General features: G+C 41.7%; 1 protein-coding gene across 1 annotated transcript in view; it reads right to left on the bottom strand.

Moving 5' to 3' along the window:
* The window catches only part of ksr2 (kinase suppressor of ras 2), an 86,992-nt gene that overhangs the window by 40,926 nt on the left and 20,208 nt on the right, over positions 1 to 25,858 (bottom strand). The window contains exons 4-5 of the mRNA XM_041937596.1: positions 19,527 to 19,562; positions 18,054 to 18,555 (exon numbers count right to left, since the gene is read on the bottom strand). Of these exons, the coding sequence (XP_041793530.1) occupies positions 18,054 to 18,555; positions 19,527 to 19,562 (538 nt within the window). The remainder of the gene's footprint in view (positions 1 to 18,053; positions 18,556 to 19,526; positions 19,563 to 25,858) is intronic.

The raw sequence follows: 25,858 nt of genomic DNA, 5'->3' as shown, positions 1-25,858 counted from the left end.
AGTAATGCACAGAGACATGGATGGCCTAGACAGTGAAAGATGGGTCAAAGAGATGCGCAGACAGAAAGACAGGAAACAGATCACAGCAGGAAAAGCTGGAGAGAAGAACCAGAAAGAACCAAAGTGGATGACAAACGGAGCAAAACAGAAACAGAGCGACAGAACGCAGACTAAAGCAGGCCGATACGCAGAGAGGAGAGTTGGAGAGAAGTCCGGACAGAGACAAACCTGAGAGTGAGATGTAAGAAAGAGGAAGACAAGAAAGAGTATATCCATCAAAACCAGACTTTCAATAGTAAAACAACTCGACTAAAAAGGCCGACAGTCCTGACTTTTCATGCAAAGTACCACTCATTAAGCGTTAAATCCCACAGGAATTTTTCCCCCCATGTCAGTCTCTCGCTCCCTAAACTGAGTCATGCAATTAGACCTGTACACCAGCCCAGCACTTCACTCCCATCTCCTGCAATAAGGAAGCAGCCTGCAGGTTATCACTTCTCCGTCATAGAGCTTTTGTCAGCTATTCCGATTAGCCCACTTTATGCCATTTGAATCTAAATTAAACCATTCATCTCCCTGTATGCATGCCTTTATCCTCTCCCCGAATGATTTGTAGATGTTCGGTGGGGGGAAACGTGTAAAATGAAGGGAGAGGATTCCCAATTTCGGTTTTCAAATGGCTGTCGGCAAAGGCGGATGGGCGGAGGGGGAGACTGTCAACTCCACAGTTGTTAAAGCACCTATTCAGATACCTTTTTCTACTCGGCATATAAAAAGTTCAAGGAAAGAGAAACTTAAAGAATACACGATGCAGAGAGACAGAAGACGAGGGAGGTGGGTGACTCGTCAAGTGTCAAGAGAAATCAGCGAAGGTGTGAAAAGTAGATCCGTGCTTTGATCTGGTCTAGGATTGTACATCACGACGCAGTTCTCGCAGATGGAAATCACTGCGTGTTTGTGTCACATTTCAGATAGCATTTTTCAGTCTTTTATCCACCGGGGCTTCCATACTCAGTAAACAGGAACATGAAAGGTTTTTTTCCACTTGACACATTGTAGCTATTAAATCAGCCATTGTGTCACGTTCATTACCTGCTGATTCGCCGATTTATTATTCATATTCTTTCTCCCAGATATATCCTGTTTTCTCAGGAATTATAAAAGTCCTATTGTAACTATTCTGACTGGAGTGAAAGTGCAATCAAAAGTTTGCATGACATGAAATTGCATTAATCCAGGGATCAAATGTCATGATGTTTGCAGATGATTGCTTGTTTTGTTTGGCTTATCATCTGCGGAGTCCAAAAAAATGGAGAACATTAATCACAAGTGTAACATATGACCACCAACATACAACCAACAATTTGTCATGCAAAAACCTTAACTTTCTGGTTTTAAGACCCCATAAGGTGGGATCAAAGCCTTATCTTAAGTTTCCTGGATGGTTTATATTTTCGAAAGATGAGATTTTCAAGAGAAAAAAGTGACATCCATGCACACACATAGGCGTACATGCATTAATCCACCCACTCCCTCCACGTCAACTTCTCCCCCACACTTGCAGAGACACTCATTATAGTGACACCTTCAAGTAAAAGTTCCATTTGATCAAGGACAGAGGAGAGCCCAGGAGAGCAGCGATCATTCAAATGACACGTTTCCTTTATATTCTGACATACATGACATCAAGAGAATTTTTAAAAGGCTGGGTCATGAATATTGCACAGATCTCTGCCTAACTAGTGAGCTGTTGCTCACTATCCAACTGGCATATCTCAACCACGATGCTGTGATCCTGCAAAACACTTGAGCACTGTTTAATTAACACTTTTGTCCATCTAGAAGAGTAAATCACTCGCAGGATTCCATCTGCCTATCTCCACTTCTTACCTCAGAAGTATGCAGAGAGCTCTGCTGAGACCCATATGGCAAGAAAAGCACCCTGTTGCTTTTTATGCAAATGGACCTGTGGAATAATATCTTTGGCAGGCACCGCTCTTTGCTGCTTTAATAAAGTTGGTGGAAAATGAAATAAAGGTGGCTGGAATAATGATTACGAGAGAGAATTACTGTGAGCCCTTTGAGCAGTTTCATCCAAAGCAGGTTGTCTTGCTTTCAGAAGTCTGCCGTGTCAAGCCTGAGATGAATAAAAGCTGGCAGTCTGCTACCCTACGAAGGCTTTTTTTTATTTTTCTTTCCCGAGACGGCATAGTAAAGCCAATGCCAAACTTAATCAAAAAGGAATTTATTGCTACTATCCAAAACATTGGCCCCATTAATTACAGAACTAAAATCTTTTTCTAAACAACATTATAAATGCATGAAGGTTATTCAAATATCTGAATTCATCTGAATACTGAGATGTGGCTGGTGTGAAGTTACAGAGTATGTGGTGGCAGAAACAAGCTGCACAGACCAATTTTCAGTTTTGCTGCTATTTAAGGCCCCTGTGCGTAGAACTTACTGTTGTCTCTCGCAGTCCATTATTTCATACCAGCAACAGGTATCAAAGTGTGAGGCCTGCATAGGAATGTCAGATGATCCAAGAAACAAGCAAACGATCAAACGAGCTTGTGTGGTAAAGAAAACAAATGTGAAGTGTGACATTAGTCTCCGCTTAATACATCCTAAAACTTTAGAAATCAGCTTCCTGGTTCAATTTTGGTATAATTTTTGTTAGCCATTTGTGCACACGTCAGTTTTTCAAGGCATGATTACCATTATTTTGGGTGTGGTCACCTTCATTTTCATAAGAAGTTTGCTTTATGTGGAGGTGAAAATCAGCAATCTTCTCTTATCATCACATATAAACAATTACCTTTGTGAGTACAATGTTATCATAGCCAAGAAGAATAATGGCCAAAACTATGAAAATAAGATCATAGTTGTTGTCATAAACCACAATTATGCTTTAAAGTTACATGAAAACACAAATGTAAAGGAGTACAAAGTGAGGATGGACGGTTAAGATTGAATAAAACAGGGAGACTGCCAACATCACCACTTTCTGTGCAAAACAAGGCAGTGAAACCATGCAGTATCATCTAACTGCTGCACCATCACTGCTACAGTTGGCTGTATTTATCTTACTTGCTTGCTTTATTTCCTCATTCAAATGTCAAGTTTGGATAAGGAGTTTTGTTTTGGCCGTCGTTTGCTGTCTCATCTGCTGAGATGGCCGGATGATAATAACACACGAGTAACAAAAACTCCTTCCCTCCGCCTTCTCTCTTCTGTTATCTCCTCTTTTACTGTCAGCACCTCCCACTGGGATATGGGTGGGTGTCAGTGCCCTGTCAGAGGCCAGGGGAGGCACAGCACTCTCAGAGGGGATTGGACTTGTGTGTGTTTTAGACTGAAAAGCATACATGATGCTGAGGAGACAGCAGGAAACCAGAGGCAGGAAAAAAAGTGAAACAAAGGACTGAAAAAGAGAGCAAGTCTGTGTGAGAGACAGAGAACGAGAGGGAGACAGAGTGGGGGAGCCGATGGCCAGATGAGAAGTGAGACCAGTGGTTTGGGACCGGGGAGCTGGGATGGAGGAGTGACAAGTTGACAGGAAGGCGGACTGCGATGTGTTGTCTTTCCAGTAGCTTCCCAGGCATGTGTGTTGCTGCACGCTGGCGCTGTGCAGCCTGTCTGGTTAAAATAATTTTATTCCTACGTGCTGTTGCCATGTGAAACCATCAGAAATGTTACAGTCATGTTGCTATGGTAAAAACATGTGATCGTTTGTTTTCAAACCAGTAAGACATCTACAAACTCCCAATGCCCTGAAAGGTTCTGTCATGTGTAACTATTGATATTTGCAGTACTGCTTGAAACTACATCCACTTCAAATCAATGCACAAATGATCAGTTAATCAATTGATGAGTTCTGATGACTGATAAGTCATTTGGGTGAGTGAACATTCACTGGTTCCAGCTCAAATTTGCTGCTTTTCTCTGTTTTCAATCACTGTTCTACACTGTTGCTTAGACAAAACAAGCAGTGTGAAGATGTCACTTTTGGTTGTGGGGAATTGTGCGAGGCTTATCTTTTAGCCACCCTGGCATGATGGCTGCAGGGGCGTCGGTTTGTCATTTAGTACTGACATTCATGTTTCCCAGATGATGTATCCTAATGACTTTGGAGATCCCTTTACTTGTCTTCTAGGAGCAAGGCAAAATGATATTATTATCATTATAATTTGTCCAAAGTAGAAGGTAGTAGAAGTGCTCATTATGCAAAAAAAATGGTCCCCGTCAGAGTTTTACTATTACATATGATGCTTTTGGATTAATATTACTGCTGTATTCTTTTGTACGTTGCATTTTAATGCTGTAGATGTTTAAGTTGAGCTAATTTTAACTACTTTACATACGGTTGGGTAGTTTAATCCACAGCTATGTATTGTTTTCTAAAAGATCCACTGAACCACGCATCTCTAAAAAGCCAACTTTTCGTTAGAAAAACAGCCTGTTCTCAGCTTCGTGATGGTGCATTTTCCAGCTGATTCAAGAGGGTTTTTAAGGAGTTTATTTAGCTGTAGAAGTACAAACCCCCAACTGTCCCAACTTGTTTGAAACGTGTTGCTGGCATCAAATTCAGAATAAGCAGATATTTACAAAAATCAGTGAAGTTGATGAGACCAAACATTAAATAGATTGTCTGTGTACTGTTTTCAATTGAGTACATGTCAGAAAGGATTAGCAAATTATCACATTCTGTTTTATGACTTAAGTGCAGTATTTGAGTAACATTCAACCACTGTACCTGCTAAATATCAGCACACTGTCACTGTGAGCATGTTAACATGTTTCTGTCAGCATTTTGTTCAAATGAAAGTACAATCTCACAGACTCACAGACTTCACACACTATTTCCTGACAGTTTGACAAAACAATGATTTATCAAATAGACAATTGTCCAAATAATCAATAATAAATGTGATTGTTAACTGCAGCCCTATTTTTGCCATCATACTATAGCCATACTGCAAGCAATGCAGCAGAAGAACTAAAAACAGAAGAATACCTTAGTAGAACACGTGATAACAACTCATTTTGTATGCACAGACTTGAAAGGCCAGTTTAGATCAAACATTCTCACCCAGACAAAATTTTAAGGAGAGAAAAGTTGCAGTACTCTGAATTCCCCCATTGAAGCTGAGGAGTAGAACGCAAAATCCATCGGGGTCAAAGTCAGGACTGTGTCAGCAGTCAGTACTTAACATGCTCCTCTGTGAATAAGCATGAGATACTCAGAAAAGATCATTCACCCTCTATCCATGCATTCATTTGCATGCCTTAAATTCACACTTAATTTGCAAGCTACCAGCTAGAGGCAGCATCCTTTCGGTATATTCACTTTAAAAACCCGATGCTGACAGGTGTGCTTGAAGACCGTGGGTGACGCACTTGACTGGAGTTTCAAATTGCTTATACCAAAAGAAAGTTGGCCGACTTGTAGCATCCCATCACATTTCTCTCAGTTTTTTTTTTTTTTTTTAAATATCAGGTTTTGAGTTTCACACAATGGACATTTCTTCCTACTGTTGTGAATAAGAGGATGCGTTCTCAGTGGGGCAGGTCATGTGCAGTTAGCCCAGAAATTAGACCAAAGGGTTCAGCTGTTCTAAGACTGGCATATGTACCTGTATGTTAGGCACTGTGTCATAGTTGGCCATTTATTTTTCCCCGTGGGTGCCCAAAGAAAATTAATAATATAATAATTGTCACAAAATTATTTTATTGTGCTTGCTTTAGTAAATACAGTGATGTAGGCTACTGTCTGTCAGACGGAGGTGTAAATGCGGCACCAATCCACATTATAATAGGCTACCATACCAGCACACAGCACACACACACCACACACAAAGAAGCCGTTTTATTTCTATATTTATTTATTTATTTTTCGATTGTCCTTCCCCGTGGGTGCTCAACCACTTGAGTGGGGGCACCCACGGGGGAGGACAATCGAAAAATAAATAACCCATGAGAGGGGCGCATATGCATTGCATATTAGGCCATGAAATGCAATGCACTGCAGTTGTCTGTTTGTAATATTATGCGCTGCACTTTTTTCTCTTGTCTGTGAGGCAGAGTTTGCCTCTGACACAAGGTGAATTTCAGAGGATAATAAAGCCTACAAGCCCACGTGCACGTTCCTCTGGATGCAACACATGTACATGACAGCTTAGTGCTCAGAGTCTTAATTTGCCATCACTGCGTATCTCAATAAAAACAGCAAAGGGCCTCTCAATCTCACTGCATCAGCCATCAGTCTCTGTGCGGGATGTACTAAGCTCCACCGATTCAGACTGTATGACCCATGGTGACAAAGTATAGGAAGCATATAGTAAGTGTAAACAAGGGAGTGAGGTGTTGTCATGGAGCTAGAATTACTTCTGTTATTACCGAAGCTGCACATCAGGCATCTCCACCACTTGGTGATAATTTGTTGTTTAGAGAGATGCTCTGTGGTTCCACAAAAGAGCTTGTATTTAAATGGCAGCTTGGCTCAGGGTGACAACACAGCAATCCTGCGCTGAAATGCTCTAAAAGGCCACAATCAGGAAAAGTTGTGCAGATTAGTGATGAAATATTCTTGGCATCCAGCTTTCGGATGTTTGCCTTGATGGACTGGATTCAAAATCTGTTCTCATGCCTTTTGAACATCTAAGCGTAATTGTTCCGTCTAAGTGTGCCTCATTTGCCACTGAATTGTTTTGAATGAATAGGAATAAAATAACCATTCATCCCTGAGGCTTTAAAATACAAACAGGTGTTCCAAGATCTTTTGTCTACAGACCACTTCATGTACAAATGTACCCCCTTCCAGAAACACCATTAATTAATATTGTTTGTACATTTCCTTCTTAATTTGCAGCACACAGTGAGTTGTCCAGTAATTTATGGCCAGTGTGTGAAGTCAATTTGATTTCTAATTGCAGCTGCTACTTTGCTTGCTCCTTTAAAAGTTTTCGTCACAGCGGAGCCAGAGTAGCTCGTGAAATCAGTGCCGATCCTGTCTGTGTCTTCCAGTCCAGGTGGGTGTGACGTTTTTCGGTTCAGCATGGGCTTTCAAACAATAGACCGGTCTGGATCAGTTCCAGGTTAGTTCATAGCTGGGGCTTTTTTGGGTTCAGGCACAATTTTTTTTTAACATGTGGAAACTTCTAATCATTGATATCAATTTAAGTATATTTGTCTAAATCTGTATAAATACGGTGCATTTTGTGGTTATGTTTATAATTTAAATAACCACTAAATCAATACAGAAACGGTCGAATTGAAACTTGTAAGAAAAAACAAAACAAAACATGAAGACCAGAAGCAGATCTATACTCTAGGCCATGGTTTTTCAGTAACTGTATTATGATGTAGTAATAATGTAATAATGGATCTAATCTTTTCCATCCATGAGTTTTAAATACTGTTACATCACATTAACGCATTAAACGGGGTATTTAAACACCATCCCATGTTTACCCACAACAACTTGTGTATCTGTTTACAGCGCAGCCAAACAAACTTGGGGCTGAGATGATTCACTGCTGGTTTCCAAGTTCAAGCTGCTTCAATAGGAAAAAATTGAGAGGACAATCAGCAGTGTCCTCTCACACTGAACTCATGACTGATTTTCTGCATCACATCCCGTGCATGCATGCATCTATTCCTGTGGATCCCCGGTGTGTCGACATCTGAGCGACATGCAAGAAACACCAGTGACTGACTGAATGAAAACTACCACACAGAAAGGCAATTACAGAGTGTAATACACTGAATGGCTATATTGAAAAAATGAATAGGCAATACGTGCATAGTATTGCCAATAATAACAACCACAATTTGTCAGACGGCTACCATTAATAGGGCTGATACAGAATCTCCCACTGCACTGCACTTACTGAGATGGAAGCATAAAACCAGACGTGAACCAGATGCAAAAAAGAAAATACAGAAAATGATTTCCTGACAGAAGCTCAGCGTTCCCTCTCTCCTCTGCTTTTCTCTATTAAGACTCATCTGTTGATATATCTCTATTGTTCATGTGTTTAAGTACCTTTTTATTGATCGTTGCTTTTTTTTCACTGCCGTGATTCAGATGTTTCCAATTCTAAATGTGTGAATGCTTTGTTTTTGTATAGCAATGCATCATGGGAAGCCAAACTGAACTGTATTGTAAATGTATAAATTCAAGACATGAGCGTGAAGCTTAGACACCGACATATTAAACTAAAATGAATCTCGTTGTCGTCCCTCTATGTGAGCAATCAGCGGGTCTTAGATGCTGAGGTTTCATCATGTTCCAGCCTCTCTCTCTTATCTGTCACGTGCGCACCAGCAGGTCTCTTGGCTGTGTGTATTTTCCCCGCCATCCAATTGAATGAGAATTTATTTTCTCAATTCAGTCAAAATGAAACCATAGCTCACACCTTAAACTCTCTAATCCAGGTATTAAAGCAACAGCACTGAAAGCGAGAACAGCTATCTGGCCCACAGCCAAGCAGGTTAAGTGGTAGTTTTGAAGCACAGGCAGAGCAGTAAATGGCAGCGTGTCTAAAAAGAAGGAGGAGGTCAGGGACAATATGGAACCTGGAGCAGATATTATCTGTCTTGACTTTAACATCAAAGAGAAACAGTGACATGAAAGCCTCCACCCGATGGCTTGAATGATGAACAGTGGTAATAACTCCCTTTATGGTTGTCAGACAGTAAAACAATCTGTACTGTTCAATAAATCATGACGGCATCTGTCAATATTGCCTGTTTTAGTTTGCTTAGTCTCTGTCAGAGCGATGTTTCACATCATTTTCACATTTCACATTTAACATTGTGTCTGTAAAACAGACTGAAATTCAACTTTAATGATCATGCTGGGAAAATTAGGATTCATACAATTAATTCAAAAGCCAAACAAGAGTTTCCACAAAATTAACTAAATGCTTTGAGCACAGATTCTTTCTCTCATCTTATTACAGAACTTTTGAGGATAACTTCTAATTACCCACTCAAATCCTGTTATCCACCCCAACCAGCTCCCACTTGATCACAAATCACCACAGAAAAACCGTCAGGCTAATAAATCCATTCTCCACCAGCAACAGTGGCATTTGGGCCAACCGCCACTCCTAAACACTCATATAAATTCATAATCATGACTCCAATTTCTGGGCTGCCGTTGGAGGCCAGGATAAGCGCTCATTACAACTGATATATGGGTGGATGGATGGAGGGGAATGGTGGCAGCATTTGGCTGTTAAGGGCCTGATGTTGACATCCCCTTTCACCTGACTTGTCATTAATGACAGAGGGGCCAAAGCCCTGATTAACATGGATGAGCTTTTGTCCGCAGAGAAAAGAAGATACACACTCAAATCCCCCTTAACCCACCACCGAAGCCACATAGCAACACATGCATTATCTCACCGCGCTGACATACATGGCCTGGTGCCGTACACTTCACTACGCAGTGAATGTCCCACGCCGCAGAGCATGTGGGACCGATAATCCTCAGGTCAGAGGTCGCCGGCTAATGTGACGATGTGTGTGTCCCGGAGAGAGTCGGATCTGTATCTCAACGGATCGTCTGGGGAGCGGCGACATCGATCTGACGCCAGCTGAATTTTCAGAGACCACTCATGAAATTTCTTCTTCACAGCGAAAGGCAATAAACGTGTCCTCGGATTACAGACTGCTCCGAAGAACAAAGCTCAGTGACAGTAAGGAGTAAATTTAGTCCTGGAGTCCTGGAGTTCATGCATATAATTGTGGGATTTTTTTTACTTTTTGTACTCTGGAGCTGCTGTTGTCCTGGAGCGCTGGACATTTTTGGTGTTTTATGGTGTTTCATATGGATGGACATAAGAAAAACAGACCTTAAAGGTTCAGTGTGTAAGATTTACTGGGATCAACTGGCAGAAATGGAGTTTAATATTCATAAGTATGTTTTCATGTGTAGTGTATAATCACCTGAAAATAAGAATTGTTGTGTTTTCATGACTTTAAACGTCATTTCTAAATTACAGGCATATGCACATGTGATTATAGAATTTAACCTCTAAATAAAAAAAGTCTATCATACTGCTCTGTTTTCCCACAATGCTGATGTGAATAAAACATCAGACAAAAAGAACCTACAGTTGCAGTCTAATGTTTGTTGTCTTCTATTAAAACACCTGAAAATCGATCTGAGAGTAACAGCAGGTTGCAGTGCTGCGCAGGGGTAAACCTCTCTGTTTGCATTTGGATCACAGATCATATCTTTCCCACCTCATAACTGACCTTTGGTTAATTCTCTCTCGGAGATGTTCAACGCCTGATCTCAGTCAACACCGCCAACACCTCATCACAGCTTCCTTCGCACCACGGAGAAAACTAAATCCAATAAAAGATGTTTTTTTTTCTGTCTGAATTGGGAGATTTTATGGATGACTGTAAAATAACACATTGACAGGCTCTCAAAAGAGATGCATAATGAGAGGGGTGAGGACAGAAAGAAAAGGAAACAGAGAGAAAGGGGAAAGGAAAAGGGGGAGAGAAATGTATGGTGTGTACACCAGCGCAGTGAAAGCAAACAGCTAAATTAGTCATGGAATGGATGCAAATTTGCTTCCCCTGAGCGTTGCATGGTAGAATTACCCTGAGAGAAGCAGAGGGTGAATCATGCCAGCCCCCAGCGCCATGTGATTTATTAGCAAACATCCAATTCAATAAGAAAGTGCTTAACATTCAAAAAGCTGTGAAAGTCTCATAAGGTGGCATTAACTATATGATATTACCATTTCCACTGGCGGCGGGAAGGCAAGACAAGAGACCGTGAAAAAAACAAACACGCCCACTTTCCATACCGATCTCGGTGTGACGTGCCAAGTGGGACTGTGACAGACTGAAAACTCACTTGGCCTTTTCCACGCACGCATGTTACTACTCATTAACATAGACAACGAGGTTCATTAATTGACACTCCAGCCCAAAGAGCCTCTCCGCTTTGAAAAGGGCATGGGGAGAGACAGAAAGAGGGGGGGGTAGGTAGAGAGAAAGGAAGAGAGAGAGAGAGAGAGAGAGAGAGAGAGAGAGAGGGAGAGAGGGAGGGAGAGAAGGAGGGAGGGGGAGAGAGAGAGAGAGGGGGAGGGGGGAGAGAGAGAGATGTTGAGAAGTAAAGACAGCAGAGACAGAGACACGCAAAGGTTAAAAACATAAACAAAATAAAATTGCAGCAGCGCTCCTGCCTAGAAATGAAAGTTTAAGTGATGCTGGGGATCTGTAGCACTCCTGATTTCTAAGTAAAACTATTAACACTTAACAGCCATCGAGGCCCAAACAGAAATATCTCACCCGCGGGGGTGGGATACATCTCCGTTGTCAGATATCATCCATTTGCGGTGATCAATGCATTTCAGAAGGTATTTTGTCACAAACTACTCATATATGTATTTTCTGTGAACTGGCATCAATTTCTGTGTAGGTTTAGGAATTATATTTCATTCTCATCAGATTCAGGAGCCCAGGAACCTTTAGGCACTCAGAGCCCCCCAAAAAAATCCCCAAAAACATGACTAGTTTCTAGCGGCCCAGGAGCTGCTGGGGTATTACAGCCCTAATAGTCACTGACAGGTCAAACACAGGCCTCATGGCTTTTACAACTCGTGTACATTCAGATAAAAAGATTTTTCTGATACCATGCTTGCTTTTATTCTGAAGGATTTGGGATTCAGGTTTTATTGTTGTAATTGCTGGTGGGACAAATGTGTCTATTAGGCAGCACTCAGAGCTCGTAATCCCACAAAGTGATCATTTGGGCTGCACAATCGCGTCAATTTAATTACCTTTTATAACAATCAAAGTGACACTTTGGTTTCCTCGCTGTAAATCACAAAAAGGAAAATCACAGTCACAATCACAAAACAGTCTAAAAGTCAAGTAATTGAGTCGTAGTTGGATTTTGTGAATGCACACCGAACAAAGAGAGTGTGAGTTGTTGCCGTGTTTCACTTTTTTGTGTTTTGTGACTCGTTTCTGGTCATTTTAATTCTGAAACTTAAAAAAAAAAAAAGTTCAAAAGCAACCTGAAGGTTGTTGCTCTTTTGAAATGCACCTTTCTTGCTTTCCTGGTGTTTTCACTCGCTCCTTCAACCACTGCTTTCCACCCCCATTTCCAGACGCCATACTCAGGCAGCATTAAATTACAAAAGCTGCTGCCTTATGTATTTAAATATACCATTTACAGTCGTTTTAATCATTTTTAGCACTTTTGTGTTTCTGAATTTTTAATTTTGTCATCTGAGTGTGGAGAAGCGGTATTTGTCAGAGCGGTGACAACAGGATAATCGTCGAAAGAAAGATTAGAGAACGATTAGCAAATGTGTGAGAAGTGTGTCAGAAAACGGCTCCGCTGGTTCGACTGATTTTACTGATTGTGCGAGTGTGCGAGCCTGTGAGTGTGTACGCAGTGCAGTTTTGCAGGTGCTCAGCGGGGTGGGTAGAAATCGACCGCGGAAATTGGTTCTCACATTTCAAAGTCAAATTAGTAAATGTGGGGAAAGGATGGCGTCATTAAGCAATTACTGACTTACTGACAAGATGTTAATATGATAACAAGAAAAAAAAAACATCTGTCTCTCTTAGAAATATGAACACGCTGAAGAATCAGAAACCTCATGTGAACCACGCCTCAGTGTATTTCTTAGGATTTCAAAGTTGATTTCATACAGGAAGCAATCACAGCGATTTGACGACATTTTCACACCACCAGCGGTTATCACGCCAGATCAAACAGTAGTATTGGTACTGTATTGATCCCATACAGCAGTGCTCTTTAAGCCTGTCTGTGGACCCTTCAAGGGAAGATGAATGTGTTGACAGAAAGCACATGTTTTTTGACGTACGAGCAGAAGATTGCGATTTCTTGTTTAGCTTCGTCACCCAGCTAAATGATCACTGTTTAGGTAAATTAGTTTAACGAGTAATATCTCTCATTTTAAGTCATGTAGATCCTACACACACATCCTACATTGAAGATTTAGAGTTTTTGTTGCGTAACTGTTGTGTTAGAGTAGATTCTCTTGGTGTAGCCACTCATGAAATATGAAAATAACTGAGAAATAACTGAAAATGATTGCAAATCTTTGCTTTGCTCCATGTTCATTGGAATTTTCTTTTCAGCAATGACAGTTGACATCTTCCTTCTTGTGTCTCTGCCCTGTCTCTGCCCTGTTACCTGCGTAAGTAGTTTCTTACGGTCAATATTTCCAGTTATTGTTAGGCGGCCAATTCTAGTCGCCGTAGTAAATATGGCGGAAGCAACAGAGGAATTCGGGTGATGAGGTATAAAGAGCGACAAAATCTGCATGTGGATGAAGGTGGGGTTGATGGATGGTTTCAAACTTTTGTCCAGGAGACCGCTGTTCATGTTCCGAAGAACTGAAAGTCAACATCAGCCTTTATGCTTAAGATACGTAACATATGTAACAGTAACATACTTATTTCAATCCAAACCATGATGTCTTCCAAAACCTACAAATGTCTTATTGTAACCCAAATCTATCCAAACAGTGACTGTTAACACATGAAGACAATGCTCCAGTACACCTGTCACTGCAACTCTCCAACATTCATATATGTTGTTTTGGGACCTGTTCAGTCATTTAGGTATGAGGATGTGTTGTGTGTCGAGATCAGGGTAGCTCATATCTTAGACGTAGAGGCAATGTCTCGATGAGACTTTCTGACGTGAGACTGTGAATCAAACATTTATGAATATATATTTTTCAGTTCGGGTTTGCTTCACTAATTGATTGGCGGTCTGCAGAGTTCCAGAAAACACTTTGGAAAGTAAATCAGTATTTAAATGGGACATGTAGTCTCCCACAGCATGTGCATATTTACTGTGAGCACACACTGAATGACTCAGACTAATTCAAACTAATTACTCCCCTAAATTCCCATAAACTTGGCAACATACCCGGACTCAGCAAATATATTTTTTCATGCTGGGAAACAACTTATTAATTATAGGATGGGGAATGCGTTTTGCTACTTTGCTCACAAATTGATACAGAAGGTACAGATGTTAACAGGAGGGTCGACAGTAAAACTAATACCTCTTCCTGAGCTGCAGTTTACTTCAGTGCTTTGAACAAAATGTCACTTTTTTGGTCCATTCTGACGTTCTGACACACTGCTGGTTGAGAGGCTTTGTTTGAACATGCAACAAAATGCAATCAGTTAAGTAAAAATCTGAGATCTTAAATGCCAGCAAGTAAAGAAGAAATGATGCAGCTGTGAAAGAAACGAAACCGTATCACTTGCAAATGACTTCACATGCTACTAATTGGCAAGATTGTGCTACTTGTTAAAGCCATGCCAAGTTCTATTTTTACATTGCATCTATCAACCGAGAGCCTGAGTCATCACCATAGGAACAAGAAGAATCTGCTCAGTATCTATCGCCAAAGATCTGCTGGAAATTTGCATGAAATTTTATGGACTTTATGTGTCTTCACTTTCCATTAAAGGACTGTATGCAAAAAAAAAAAAAAAAAAATATATATATATATATATATAGTATAAAACATATCTTTACATAATGTCCACATGTAATATACAGTTATATTACACACAATCCCACAGTGGATCCAGGAAGGACCAGCCTGGGCTCCCTTGTAATAAAGAAGGCATCGATAACCAACTGTAGCATGCACTCCTTAAAGCTTGATGCTCAGTTTGCAAAGTTTTTAAAATTAAAAGGTAATTTGATCAAAATAATCATCCTCATTGAAATGGTTGAAAGAAACATTGACGTTCTGTAGGAAACAGGATGTGAACTGCAGGCTCCTGTGTTGTTTGTCGTCATGGTTACAATAATAACCATATGGTTATTATGTCTCCCATGTTAAAGTCTGATGATTTGTCTTCCCACGAGACCTCTTCCATTTGCAGATTTTGTGGCTCTATAAAAAAACATTAGGTATTTAATAACCACTATGGCCACTCTACGTCTTTGTCACTTGGATGTAAAAGTATGTTGATTTGGGGAATTTGCTAAAACGACTGACAAGACTCTCGCTTTTCTTGAGAGGACAGTCGTGACACAACATGTTACATCCATATATTTATTAAATGTATTTTGATTTAGGTGCAGGTTGCAGGCTATAGGGAGAAATACAGCGATGGACATTATATCTAAAGCAAACACTGATTCCTCCACCTAAACAAGCTTAGAGCTCCATTAAGCAATATTTTTTTAGCCAAATGACTCCGTGTACTGTCAGCGTGCAGTAAGTACCACTGATCTCTGAGAATTAACATCTCAGTGTGCAGCTCTGCGCATCTCTCTGCACACTCGCTTCAAAAACCTCAGCCAAAACTGACCATACCTGCCCGGTCCAGCATGGCTAAACGCAAAGAGAGTCGACCCAGACACAAATATCTTCGTTAGTAGACGGAGGAGCAAACCAGGGCTGAGACACAACTGAATATATTTGAACTTGCACTTGACAGCTGGTGAGAAAGAAGAGTCCAATTTCGCCACGCAGGTGAAAGTTCGCTTCCTTATGCTTTGCGACTTGCAAAATTGAAAGCTGTGAGATTATCTTGGATTCATAGATATTACCAAACACGGCGGGAAGGAGGCACTTTACTCATTATTTCTTCAGATGGTTCACTGCAAGCTGAAAGGAAAACACACTATCACACAGACAAACACATTAAACCAGGATGCACAAAGCTATAAAGCAAAAGATGAGGGTCCACACAGGCAGAGTTTTTACATAAAAAGTGACTGGAAACAAAACAAAAGCACACCTTGTGCAGCTGTAGACAATAAATGCATTGAAATAGAGGCTATCGCGCATTTGAAAGGCCATTAAGTTGCCCTGAAAGCACTTAATGCCAACTTTACAGATGAAGCACAATGTAGCCAACCTTAATAAATATGTTTTTTAGAGTGTATTAAGCCAAACACGTGAATAATAACCATAGGAAAGGAAAATGCTTGAGCAATGCTGAATATAACGTATGTTTTGTCCATGTATAATGTGTGGTCTGGCAATTAAGTAACTGTGTTGTAAATTATCTTCTATCTCTAAAGTTACCGGAAATACATGAATGTTTCCAACACAAAAGGATAACAGCCAATAATTACATTTCTTAAAATGAAAAGTCACTTATATGTCAGTGTCAACACCAAACCTTTTCCTTCATCACAGTATGCTGAGCATTCTTCCACATTCAGCGGCACTGTCTTTGTGCTGTATTATGCAGTGATAATGAGATATTAGGCCATATCTCATTAAGATAAAGGGAGAAGCATGTCTCATGGGGTCAGAGGGTAATCCCTGGTTATTGTGTCCTGGCCACAGTGCCAGGCAATTAAGCAAGAGAAAATGAGGACCTTAGGAGCACTGAGAGCTTATTAAAATCTTCAGGTTGGTAATAGGGGGGAATATGGGTAGTATGGAGGGAACAGGGTATCACAGGATGGCAGCCATTAAAGTATGAAATAGCCTTTGTGTGATATTTTAGATATTTTTTGCAGGATTGGTTTGCTTGTTGTTCATCCTGAGCCATCAAGTGAAAAGCAAGGCGGGGAACAGGAATCTTAATGCGGGATTTAAGAAAACATAGAACATACGAACCTTCTTTAGATATTTACTCTTGCATCGAGGAAAAAACAGATGCCAAATTTGAAAAGAAGCCAATTCCCTTGCACACGCAGATACGAAACAAACAAGTACGAGTGCCTCATGCCAGAACTGAACCACCGACTTGATGCTTGCCAGCGCCATCCTCCAACCAATTATGATGTATTATGAGAGGTACTTGGCTATCACAGAAGCCAGCAGATCTGCCCTGTCTCGATGAGTTGCAACATTTCCTGGCACACACAGGCCATTGATTAGAGGGGCTCAACTCACAGCCTGCAGTCTATCAGCGCTCAGGGACCGGTAATCAATTCTCTAATGCCGTTTGAGCCTATTCACTGCAGCTATGATCCACTCCTCGCCATGCAGATACGGATGCAAACACCCACGTGCGCAGACATGTGTGGACGCAGCCCCGTCCGCAAACCGAGCACACGTCAAACATTACACAGATGGCCATCGTAAAAGCAGAGGACAACTCCCAAATATTAACTTAACAAGTGTAGCAATGATAGGGTGCTGTCCTCTAATAGCATTATCAAAATGAGTGCAGCTCTCCTGAGGCGGACTCTGGTTCCTGATTACCTAGCAGTGGTGGACCCTGTTTGTGGCAAAATCTGATCAGCATAGTACCAGACGCAAGCATGGCCGGTCAGGAACTCAGCCACGAGGCCCCTTATCTCTACCGGCAGGCTGTTGGTTCTGTATGGGCAATGATGTCCTCCTAGGAATTAATCTGATTGGAATCTGCTGGAAGATTATGTTCTAGTAAAAGTGCTGAAAGGAAAGGTGGGGCCCTAACTTCCGCTCTGTGCTAGTTGGATCAGATGTTCTGCTGAAACTGACTGACCAGTAATAACTTGGATTACTGTCTCCAAACTTTATAAACAAGATAATTTCAACAGTCAAACAAATTTGCGCAATAAGAACCATGCAGCCTCAGTCCATTAAAATTACAATTGGCGTAATTTTATCATTGCCTGCACATCATCTTCCTTGCAGCCCTAAAAAACTAAAAGGCAAAGTGAGGCTTTCTCAACACTTTGCAGGAAATTGTATTGTCTATAGACTCATTACTCAAAGGCTCCTTTAACCCTGACATCGTTACACAGTGCTCTACTGCCGTCGCCAATAAGGTGTCGTATGAGTTTTTCTATTTCATGCTGCTTCTACTACACAACAGTCCGAAGGGAAATATTGTGCTTTTTAGTCCACATCATTCATCCAACAGCTGGAGTCAGATTAAAATTAGCTTGTCGTTCAGTTTGGGAGTGACGGCTGCTTTAAATCCTGTGCTTAGAATTTTGACCTCTGCAAGGTTTGGACGGCCTTTGTATGTTCACGGTTTTCATGGCTATGAAGTAAACACAAAGCTCCAAGCCACAACTGTTTGCCATCAAAAAACAGGAGAGGTGTAACACTTACTTTGGTGTCTGTGTGTCGTCCAAGCGGTTCCCCAGCTGGAACTCGTGGGATTTGCTGCGGTGCAGTGCGGTGAAGCCCGGCAGCAGATGGATGAGCTTGCGGCTCGGCGGGGGTGGCGTTCCCGGGGCCTTCACTTTGTTCCTTCGACGCATGGGAGGAGTACCGGGCGGGGTCATGGTGTTGACCACCAAGGGAGTCCGAGGAGGCGTGTGGCCAAAATGCCTCTGGCGGGGTGATGGGGGCAGGGAGCGATGACCAGAGTCCAAAGGTGGGAAGAGCCCTGTGGCGGGGCTGTCGACGGTTAGTCGATCGGCATATAAAGGGGGGGCCAGGGCCTGGGGGCTGTGGCACATGTGCTGGTTGTACTTGGACTGGACTTTGGGGCTTTGGGAGAGCTGGAACCGGATCCACTGACTGGCCTCTGGCTGGCACACCGGAGTGTTTTCTTTGCCTGATTCAGAGGTGGGCCACTGGATGGACCAGTCCTGCTTCGCCTGGCTCCCTGTTGGAAGAACATAGAGACAGAGACTGATTTAATGCCGACAAAACACCTGCTTGTGAAATGCATGTTAGACGGTTCACACTAATTACAAAGGACATTCTTTCTTGCTCATCTGTGGTGGTGTTTCGCTATGCAAATAGTTTGGTTTAATTTGCACAGATTCTGAGATATCTGTGTGTAAACTGTCTGCCTAAAACATACACAATGGAGGTTAAAGGAATGTTGATGAAAGCTTTTAATAATATACTCACTGGAACTATTTTCTACTGAAGAAGTAGCATAAAGCATAATTTCCCTCACAGGGCTTTACACTCTGCACAGCATACAACACCTGCAGCTACCAGTTAGTCCCTGTGAAAAGTGTTGTTATGTAAAAACGTTGCTGTTTAATATACCCTAATTTTTCAGCACAGAGGGCAGATAGCTCCCATAACCTGAGCAAATGAAACCAAAACTATCTGCATGTCTAGATAGCACTTGGGGTGAGTGAGAAAATCTGTTTTTTTCTATAACTTCTGCACATTTTTGTGCTATGTAGTACATCAAGTTGAACTAAATTGGTTTGTGCCATGCACTTAATACCAAAACATCCATTAGTTCTATTTCTGGATTGCAGCAGTAAGAGTAATCCTGGCAGCAGACGGACATTTACGGCGAGCAAAATGTGCACAATTTGGGTAATGAAGAATTAACACCGCTGTTATCTGACGTGAATGTATTAGTAGTACGGCGGTGTTCAAATATGCTGATGCGGAGCAGATTAAGCATGAATGGATGGAGCAAGAGAGTGAGAAAAATGGAAGAGTGTGCCAAAACAGAACAGCGCAAAGCTGCATGAGTCAGAGCACAAGCCGACTTCTGCTGAAACTAAACTTTCTGCTGAATGGGAAACAAAGAGAGGCGCAGAGGCAAGATAGTTGAAGGTGAGCAGCCAAAATGAGTGTGTTTGAGCTCAGATGACAATACTTTACCTCCATTACTGTGCAATTTATCCTCCTCAAGTTGTTCTTCAGAAAGAAACAAAAAGAGAGCGTGTTTATTGATCTGGCAGAGAGACACAGCTGAAATAGTCTGAAATATTCTTCTTGTCTTTCCATCTGCAGTTATGCATAGCCAAGAGGCTGTTCAGGAATACAAAGCATAATGTTGGTAGAATTGATCCTGGATACATTTCAGCAGATGCAGCCTCTCATGCGTGACTGAGCAAAACTGACCTCACAGACTTCAAAATCAGCTTCTGACCTCTGAGCCAGATTTAATGCAAATTTCTGTCAATATCCCAGCATTTTTTTCTTTTTTTTTTTGTGTCATTACTATAATTATTTTTTTTTTTGCCCGTGACACCGTCTCTGAGGAAGTATGAGCATCGAAAACACAAACTTCAAACACAGGATCAACAACAGCAACATCAAATGAACCACGAAAAATATCTCCCATAAAAGGTCCCGGCGGATTTGCGAAACCTGATGGAAAAGAAGCCCGCAGCCTTTCCTACTCCCTAATGTTATGCAGAAGAGGCCGCAAGGATCGACGAGCTGTGGGAAGAGACGGCTGCAAACACACAGGGGACAACATGCACAGGAACTTTCAAGGCGCTCATTTTGTTTTTTTTAAATACACATTCTCAAATTTCCAAATACCCACAAAAAGACACCTGGTGTTGAGATCCTGCAAGTTTTTAACCACTGGAGGTTAGCGCTACTAAAACATAGCAAAACAACAAATGTCATTCTGTGTGTCCACTTTAAGACAATCTCAGAAAACCTTAAGAGTAGGTTAAAATGTATGTCTAATGGGAAAAAAAATGAGCAGTGTGGTGCCTTGATGACTATTTTTAATGTCACATCTCATGGAGTTGTGAAGTGGGAGGACTTTGGAAGTCCTTGTTTCCTGAAGTTAACGTTTAGTTTATTCCAGCTGGAGCGCCTGTGCATTAAACTCTGCTGGTTGAATCATGAGTAAAGGACGAGCAGCTGCATCAGGAAATATCTGGCTTTTTTTTTAATGTAAAATAGGTAAGGCTACAGTATAGTGAGGGAAGATCCAAGCCTAAAACCAAACAGAAGCTAAAGCTAAGCTAAAGAAACCTAATGATATGTTAAACTGCTATAAGCTGAGGGAATGAACATGTTTGTATAAACCATGGGTCAAATGACTACATGTAATGTCAAAGAACTTACAGTGACCTTCTCAGAGAGGGTTATCACCTGGCTCTGCCGTCCACTCTGCTACAATGTTTTAGCATCTTTTAACTCGTTATTTTGGTTTTAGGGCTCACGACTTTAATGCTGCCATTAGGTCCAGTCTCATCTCACCAAATCTGTTTGCAGAAAAAAAGCAGGCAGTTATTTTTAACAAACTCTCCGATAAACCCTCTGTAAGCCACATGCCACAACATCAAACTGCTAGAAGACTCCAGAATGACTCCAGAAGACTCAAATGATGTCACATAACACATCTCGACTATCAGCAGTCAAATTGCATGGTGGGTAATGTAGGCATCAGGTTTTGTTTATCAAGAAGACAATGTTTGTGGTTCTGCTGCATCGATTTTGATCCCTTTTTTGACCTCAAGTCCAGAAGCATCATAGAAGTACAAAGCAAAATCTGTGGAGTACTTTAAACTATCCATACGAGAAAACAACAGAAAATATCCGCTTTCAAATTGCAAGTTAGCTACAATAGTAAAAATACTTCCAGAATCAGAGTTCGTCTGTGACACATCAACCAAACAGGCGCAAACATATGTCAAAGGTGGTGAAAAAATGTAACACAAACATAACAGCGTCACTGCTTCGTCCCTGCTTTCTCATCAGCGAGCCTGGTGTTGTCTTTGGTTGTCATGGAAACCTGCTGGCTTTCAGCACTGCATGGCACATGCTTATCTGTCCCCTGCACAGAATACGTCTGTGTGATGAGTACAAAGTACAAAATGTGAAATGGAAAACTTGAGAGCTCACTTTTAAAGACATGCAGTCATATTAATAGCATGAGCTGTCTCTCTTTTTTACACTGACTGATGTTCCAGAAATACAGATCACATTTGCAAGAATCGATTTGCCTCATGAACATAAACCCTGTGGACGGCTATGATTCACACCTATGGGTATTAAGTCAGTAGGGTCTCTCGAGTTGCTGCCGTTCTGCCCTCAGTACAGCTGCCTGAGGACCGCACTCACTCTTGTGGCTGAACCCCCATTAAGAGGCCCACATCTCAACCCCTTCAGAGGGACATCAAGATGCAGAAAGGACGAGTGGGCTTGAAAGAGTGCTCATCAACGAATGTGGGGAAAGATGAGTTGTGTGCTCAATCAAGCCTCCTTTATTAGCAGGAATAAAACCACAACAGGCCACTCAGAAATGTAAAAGTTCAGCCTGACCCCACATGAATGACTAATCAACGGCCACTGAAGAGTTCACACCACCGAGGCTGAGATTACAGATGGGAGGCAGCGGAAAGCTGATTGCTTTTGGTCAGGTCTAGGGGTTTAATACCTGACACGCGAGGTGCCAATTTGTACTGTCCATTTTGAAATTCACACCCTCCAAAATGTGAGACAGTTTTTGGAAAAGTTAGCCAATCAACTTTGATTTAAATAATAAGCTTCCCGTTGGTAATTATATGCTTGCATGAGGCAGCCTCGCTGTAAAAATACTTTTGACAGTGCTTATCATGCTGCTACCCGAGTGAAATGTCTCTGCGAGAGAAGCAATGAACTTGAATCACACTCATGAAACTGTTGCTTCAAGTAATGAGTCAATTCATCAAGCGCACTAGTATCTTAGCAACTGCTCCAGCAATATAGTAACAGGACTTAAATTTCTTGTTTCACACGATCTCACCTAAGCAAAAGCCTCAGGCACACATGCAGAAAAGCTCGCCGCTAAATGAGATGAAGAACACAGAATGAGCATAACCCCTTCGAGACGTCTGATTTAAGTTAATTTTTGTGGCTTGTGCTTGTTAGCGAATGAGTTTTGGAAGTTGCTTTTCGTGGAGTGCTTTCATAGGAAAAAACTCTATCGAGCCTTTTAATTTATCTCAACTTCCTGAGGACGAATTCAACAGGGCAGTAACTCGACTGTGCTCAATCAATTTGTACGACAGCATTCGTGCAGCACTCCTGGAGTTCACATTACAATATTACTTTTCTTTTACTTTACAGCTCCTTTTCTTTGTGTTGCGGTAAGTTATATTTAAACTGTATCGTGCTCAAAAAGCGATCATAATATGTTAGGAAGCACTTTTCATCTTCAGCCGTAAAAAAAAATGGTGATTGTGCTATGAGCAAGCAATCACTGTCACATTCTGCAGCCAAATCACAAATGGTGTAATTGTGCATCTTGAAATATTACCTCTCGACTAGACATTTCTGCTGGATGTCTGCTCTAATTAGCTGGATTACTGCCTCTAATAGGAATAGGAAAATGCTAATTGGAAAATGTGACGAGAAGAAGGATTGGTGATCGTGGAGGAGCTGGGTGTGAAACACTCTTCAAAAGACTCAGAAATGAAAAATAACTGAAGATATGACACCCAGTGAGATTTGTTGTAGTGTCTTCAGTCATAAAGAAACTCTTTACACATATCAATATGTGACTTTAATGATTTTGTAATATATGCAGGTGTGTTTAATAGGTTGCAGATATAGGTTAGTTTGGAGGATATGCTTCTGCCCCTAGAAAGACCCAAGTTAAGATTAGAATATTAAGACCACACTCGTGTTCGTGCCTGGGAATCACATGCTGCTGATTCAAATTCAGTTCATCTTAAAGCTTCATAGTCACTGACAATATAGTCCATTCACTTTTTCCCTGTCTCTCACACCACCCTTAAAATGCACAGCAGCATATACGTCAGCAAGCGGATGCGTGACTGTTCGAATGTGCTGCATCACACGCGTCAGTAAGTGAACGCATCACCGTTTATACGATTGGACGCTCAGCTGACTTAATTCTGACTTGAAGTTTTAAGTCGCTCACTGACAAAGGTGATTCAGTACAGTCCGTTCACTTTGAAAATGCATTGATAAAGATTTGTTCACACGTGTGCGGAACACCCCCAGTGTGTGCAGAGCTGCAGGCGATTAGCTCAGTTTAGCATAAACACTCATAGTGAGGTGAAACAGTTAGCCTGGATCTGTGCAAAGCTCAAAAATACACCTGCCAGTATCACTATGGCTTACTAATTAACATGCAGGCCTCTCTTGTTTTTTGTAGATTTTCGTGCAGTAACTGTGTCTGGGCGAACAGCAGCTGATTGCAGCCTGGTCGTCACTGTGAGGTTGGCAGACCACCCAACACGTCACGTTCTGAGCAAACTAATACACAGGGTGTTCTTCATCAAGAAAATGCTTCAGTATGTAAACCCCCCAACCCCGAACCAAAACCAAACACATAAATCCCATCAGTCACAGCAAGAAGCTGACTGAGTAAAGAGGTGTTCAGGGCCTTTAAAAAGAGTCGGTCAAAATCAGCATTTTTATCTTGCTCAAAATAAATCTCCACATCAACTGTCGACGCAAACAATGCACCAGGCTTTCGCGACTGCTTCTCCTCTCCTCTGAGTAATGCAAATGGCACACCCCAACACCATTAATAGGGCAATCTTAACATGCAGTGAGGCTTTGAGAAAGGCAGATAACAGCCTCATAATTGGACTAATTACCTCTAGATGTGTTGCTTCTTTGGGCTAAATGGCAGTGAAATGCCACTGGGACAGGGGCTGGTCTATCATACCGCCACTGTAAACAGGATTTGGCGAAAAGGGCACTGGCTGCGTTCAACAGATGCAGTGTCCCTTTTTAATCTTGACTCTTTTAAGTTGAGGGTTCGTGGACGTTCTTGCAGTGTGATCAGTGGGACTCAAAGTTAGACTCTGCTAATTTATTAACAGCCAATAACACCCAGGGGTGCTCAGGAAGACTGGTGTTGGGGGGTTCAGTCAATTCTTCTTCTGGTCGTTTTCCTTCCCTGTTGCATCTGCTCTTTCCTTCTCAACATGACCACATTTCTTCTTCGCCTCCTGTCGTCGTCGCCTCTTTTTTCAAGCCAATTCTCTCTCATGTTATTCCGTGTCTTCCCCCTCATGCCTCCTTCACTTTCTCCTCTCTCGCATATTCTGTGCCTCCCTCTCCTCTGCCTTTCTTCATCTCTTTTTTTTTTTTTTTCTGCTGATGGCATTTGAAGCCAATTAGGTGTTTTGTGTGCGTGTGACGCTGTCTCAGGACGGGACATGGGGACGCATTCCTTTAAGCTAGCAAAGATTACAGAGGAAAGGCACCGAGGACACTTTGATAAACAAAGATCAACACTATTAGTCTGATCAACAGAACGACTCATATTTAAGAAATTCTCCAAGTGAAAATGTCTGTGTGTGTGTGTGTGGACTCGTCTAGGGGGGCAGGCTGGATAACGTGTGTATATTGCGGCACAAAGGACCGACTGGCTGCCTCCAAATTGTATGACTCATCCTCATTGCAACTCGTGCACTGCAATCCCAAGAGCCTGTAGTGAAAAATTCTATTAACTTGCATTACTTTCCTTCCTCCACCACACACAGCAACATACATCCACTTCTTATGTTCTCTATTTCTGCGGTTATGCGATGTACAAACTGCCAAGATGTAAAGTATATGAATGTCCATGTCTGCCAATTTTAACATAATTCCTCATGACTCATAAACTGGAACAACATAATTTCTTTGAAAAAGAAAACGTGGCATAAATCTGTAAATCCTTTTCTGTGCTCTCATTCATACTGGTTGAATATATCTGTACTTTTGCAACAACCTCCAGATTTTTAAGAGAAAAAAATATAACTCTTTCAATAGACTCAAGACGGAAGAACATCCTCCGCGTCTTGCTTAGCAGCGGTTAAGTGCTAAATGCTCTCATGGGGCTGCGTAACCCGTTCAAAAGAACATACACGTCTCTTACTCTTGCATAGGTGCCACACACAGGTCTTCGCACAATCCCCCCAGCACGCACACACACACACACACACCGATGTGCAAATGTGGCGACATTTCGAAGCTATGACATATCTCTCTCTCCAAGCTCCATCTGGGTAAGAATCTGAAAAAACGGTGCTGCACACCCTTTATTTCTCTCAGCTGAAAGTGCCTCTCACCGCTCTGTGTGGGGGTTGTGGTGCTGCTGTGGTGCATTCACACATCTCTAGCCAGTCCCCCTTGTTAGAGAGCCCATTAGTGGCTCTGTGTGACCAGACCCTTTGGAGAGCCAGGGGAGAGAGAGCGAGAGAGAGGGGGGAGGGAGGGATGGGAGTACGGTTGAGGCAATG

This window comes from Chelmon rostratus, chromosome 5 (genome assembly GCF_017976325.1).
Source record: "Chelmon rostratus isolate fCheRos1 chromosome 5, fCheRos1.pri, whole genome shotgun sequence".
Taxonomy (NCBI): Eukaryota; Metazoa; Chordata; class Actinopteri; order Chaetodontiformes; family Chaetodontidae; genus Chelmon; species Chelmon rostratus.
Note: the sequence above shows the minus strand (reverse complement) of the source record. Positions and strands in the feature narration are given on the sequence as shown.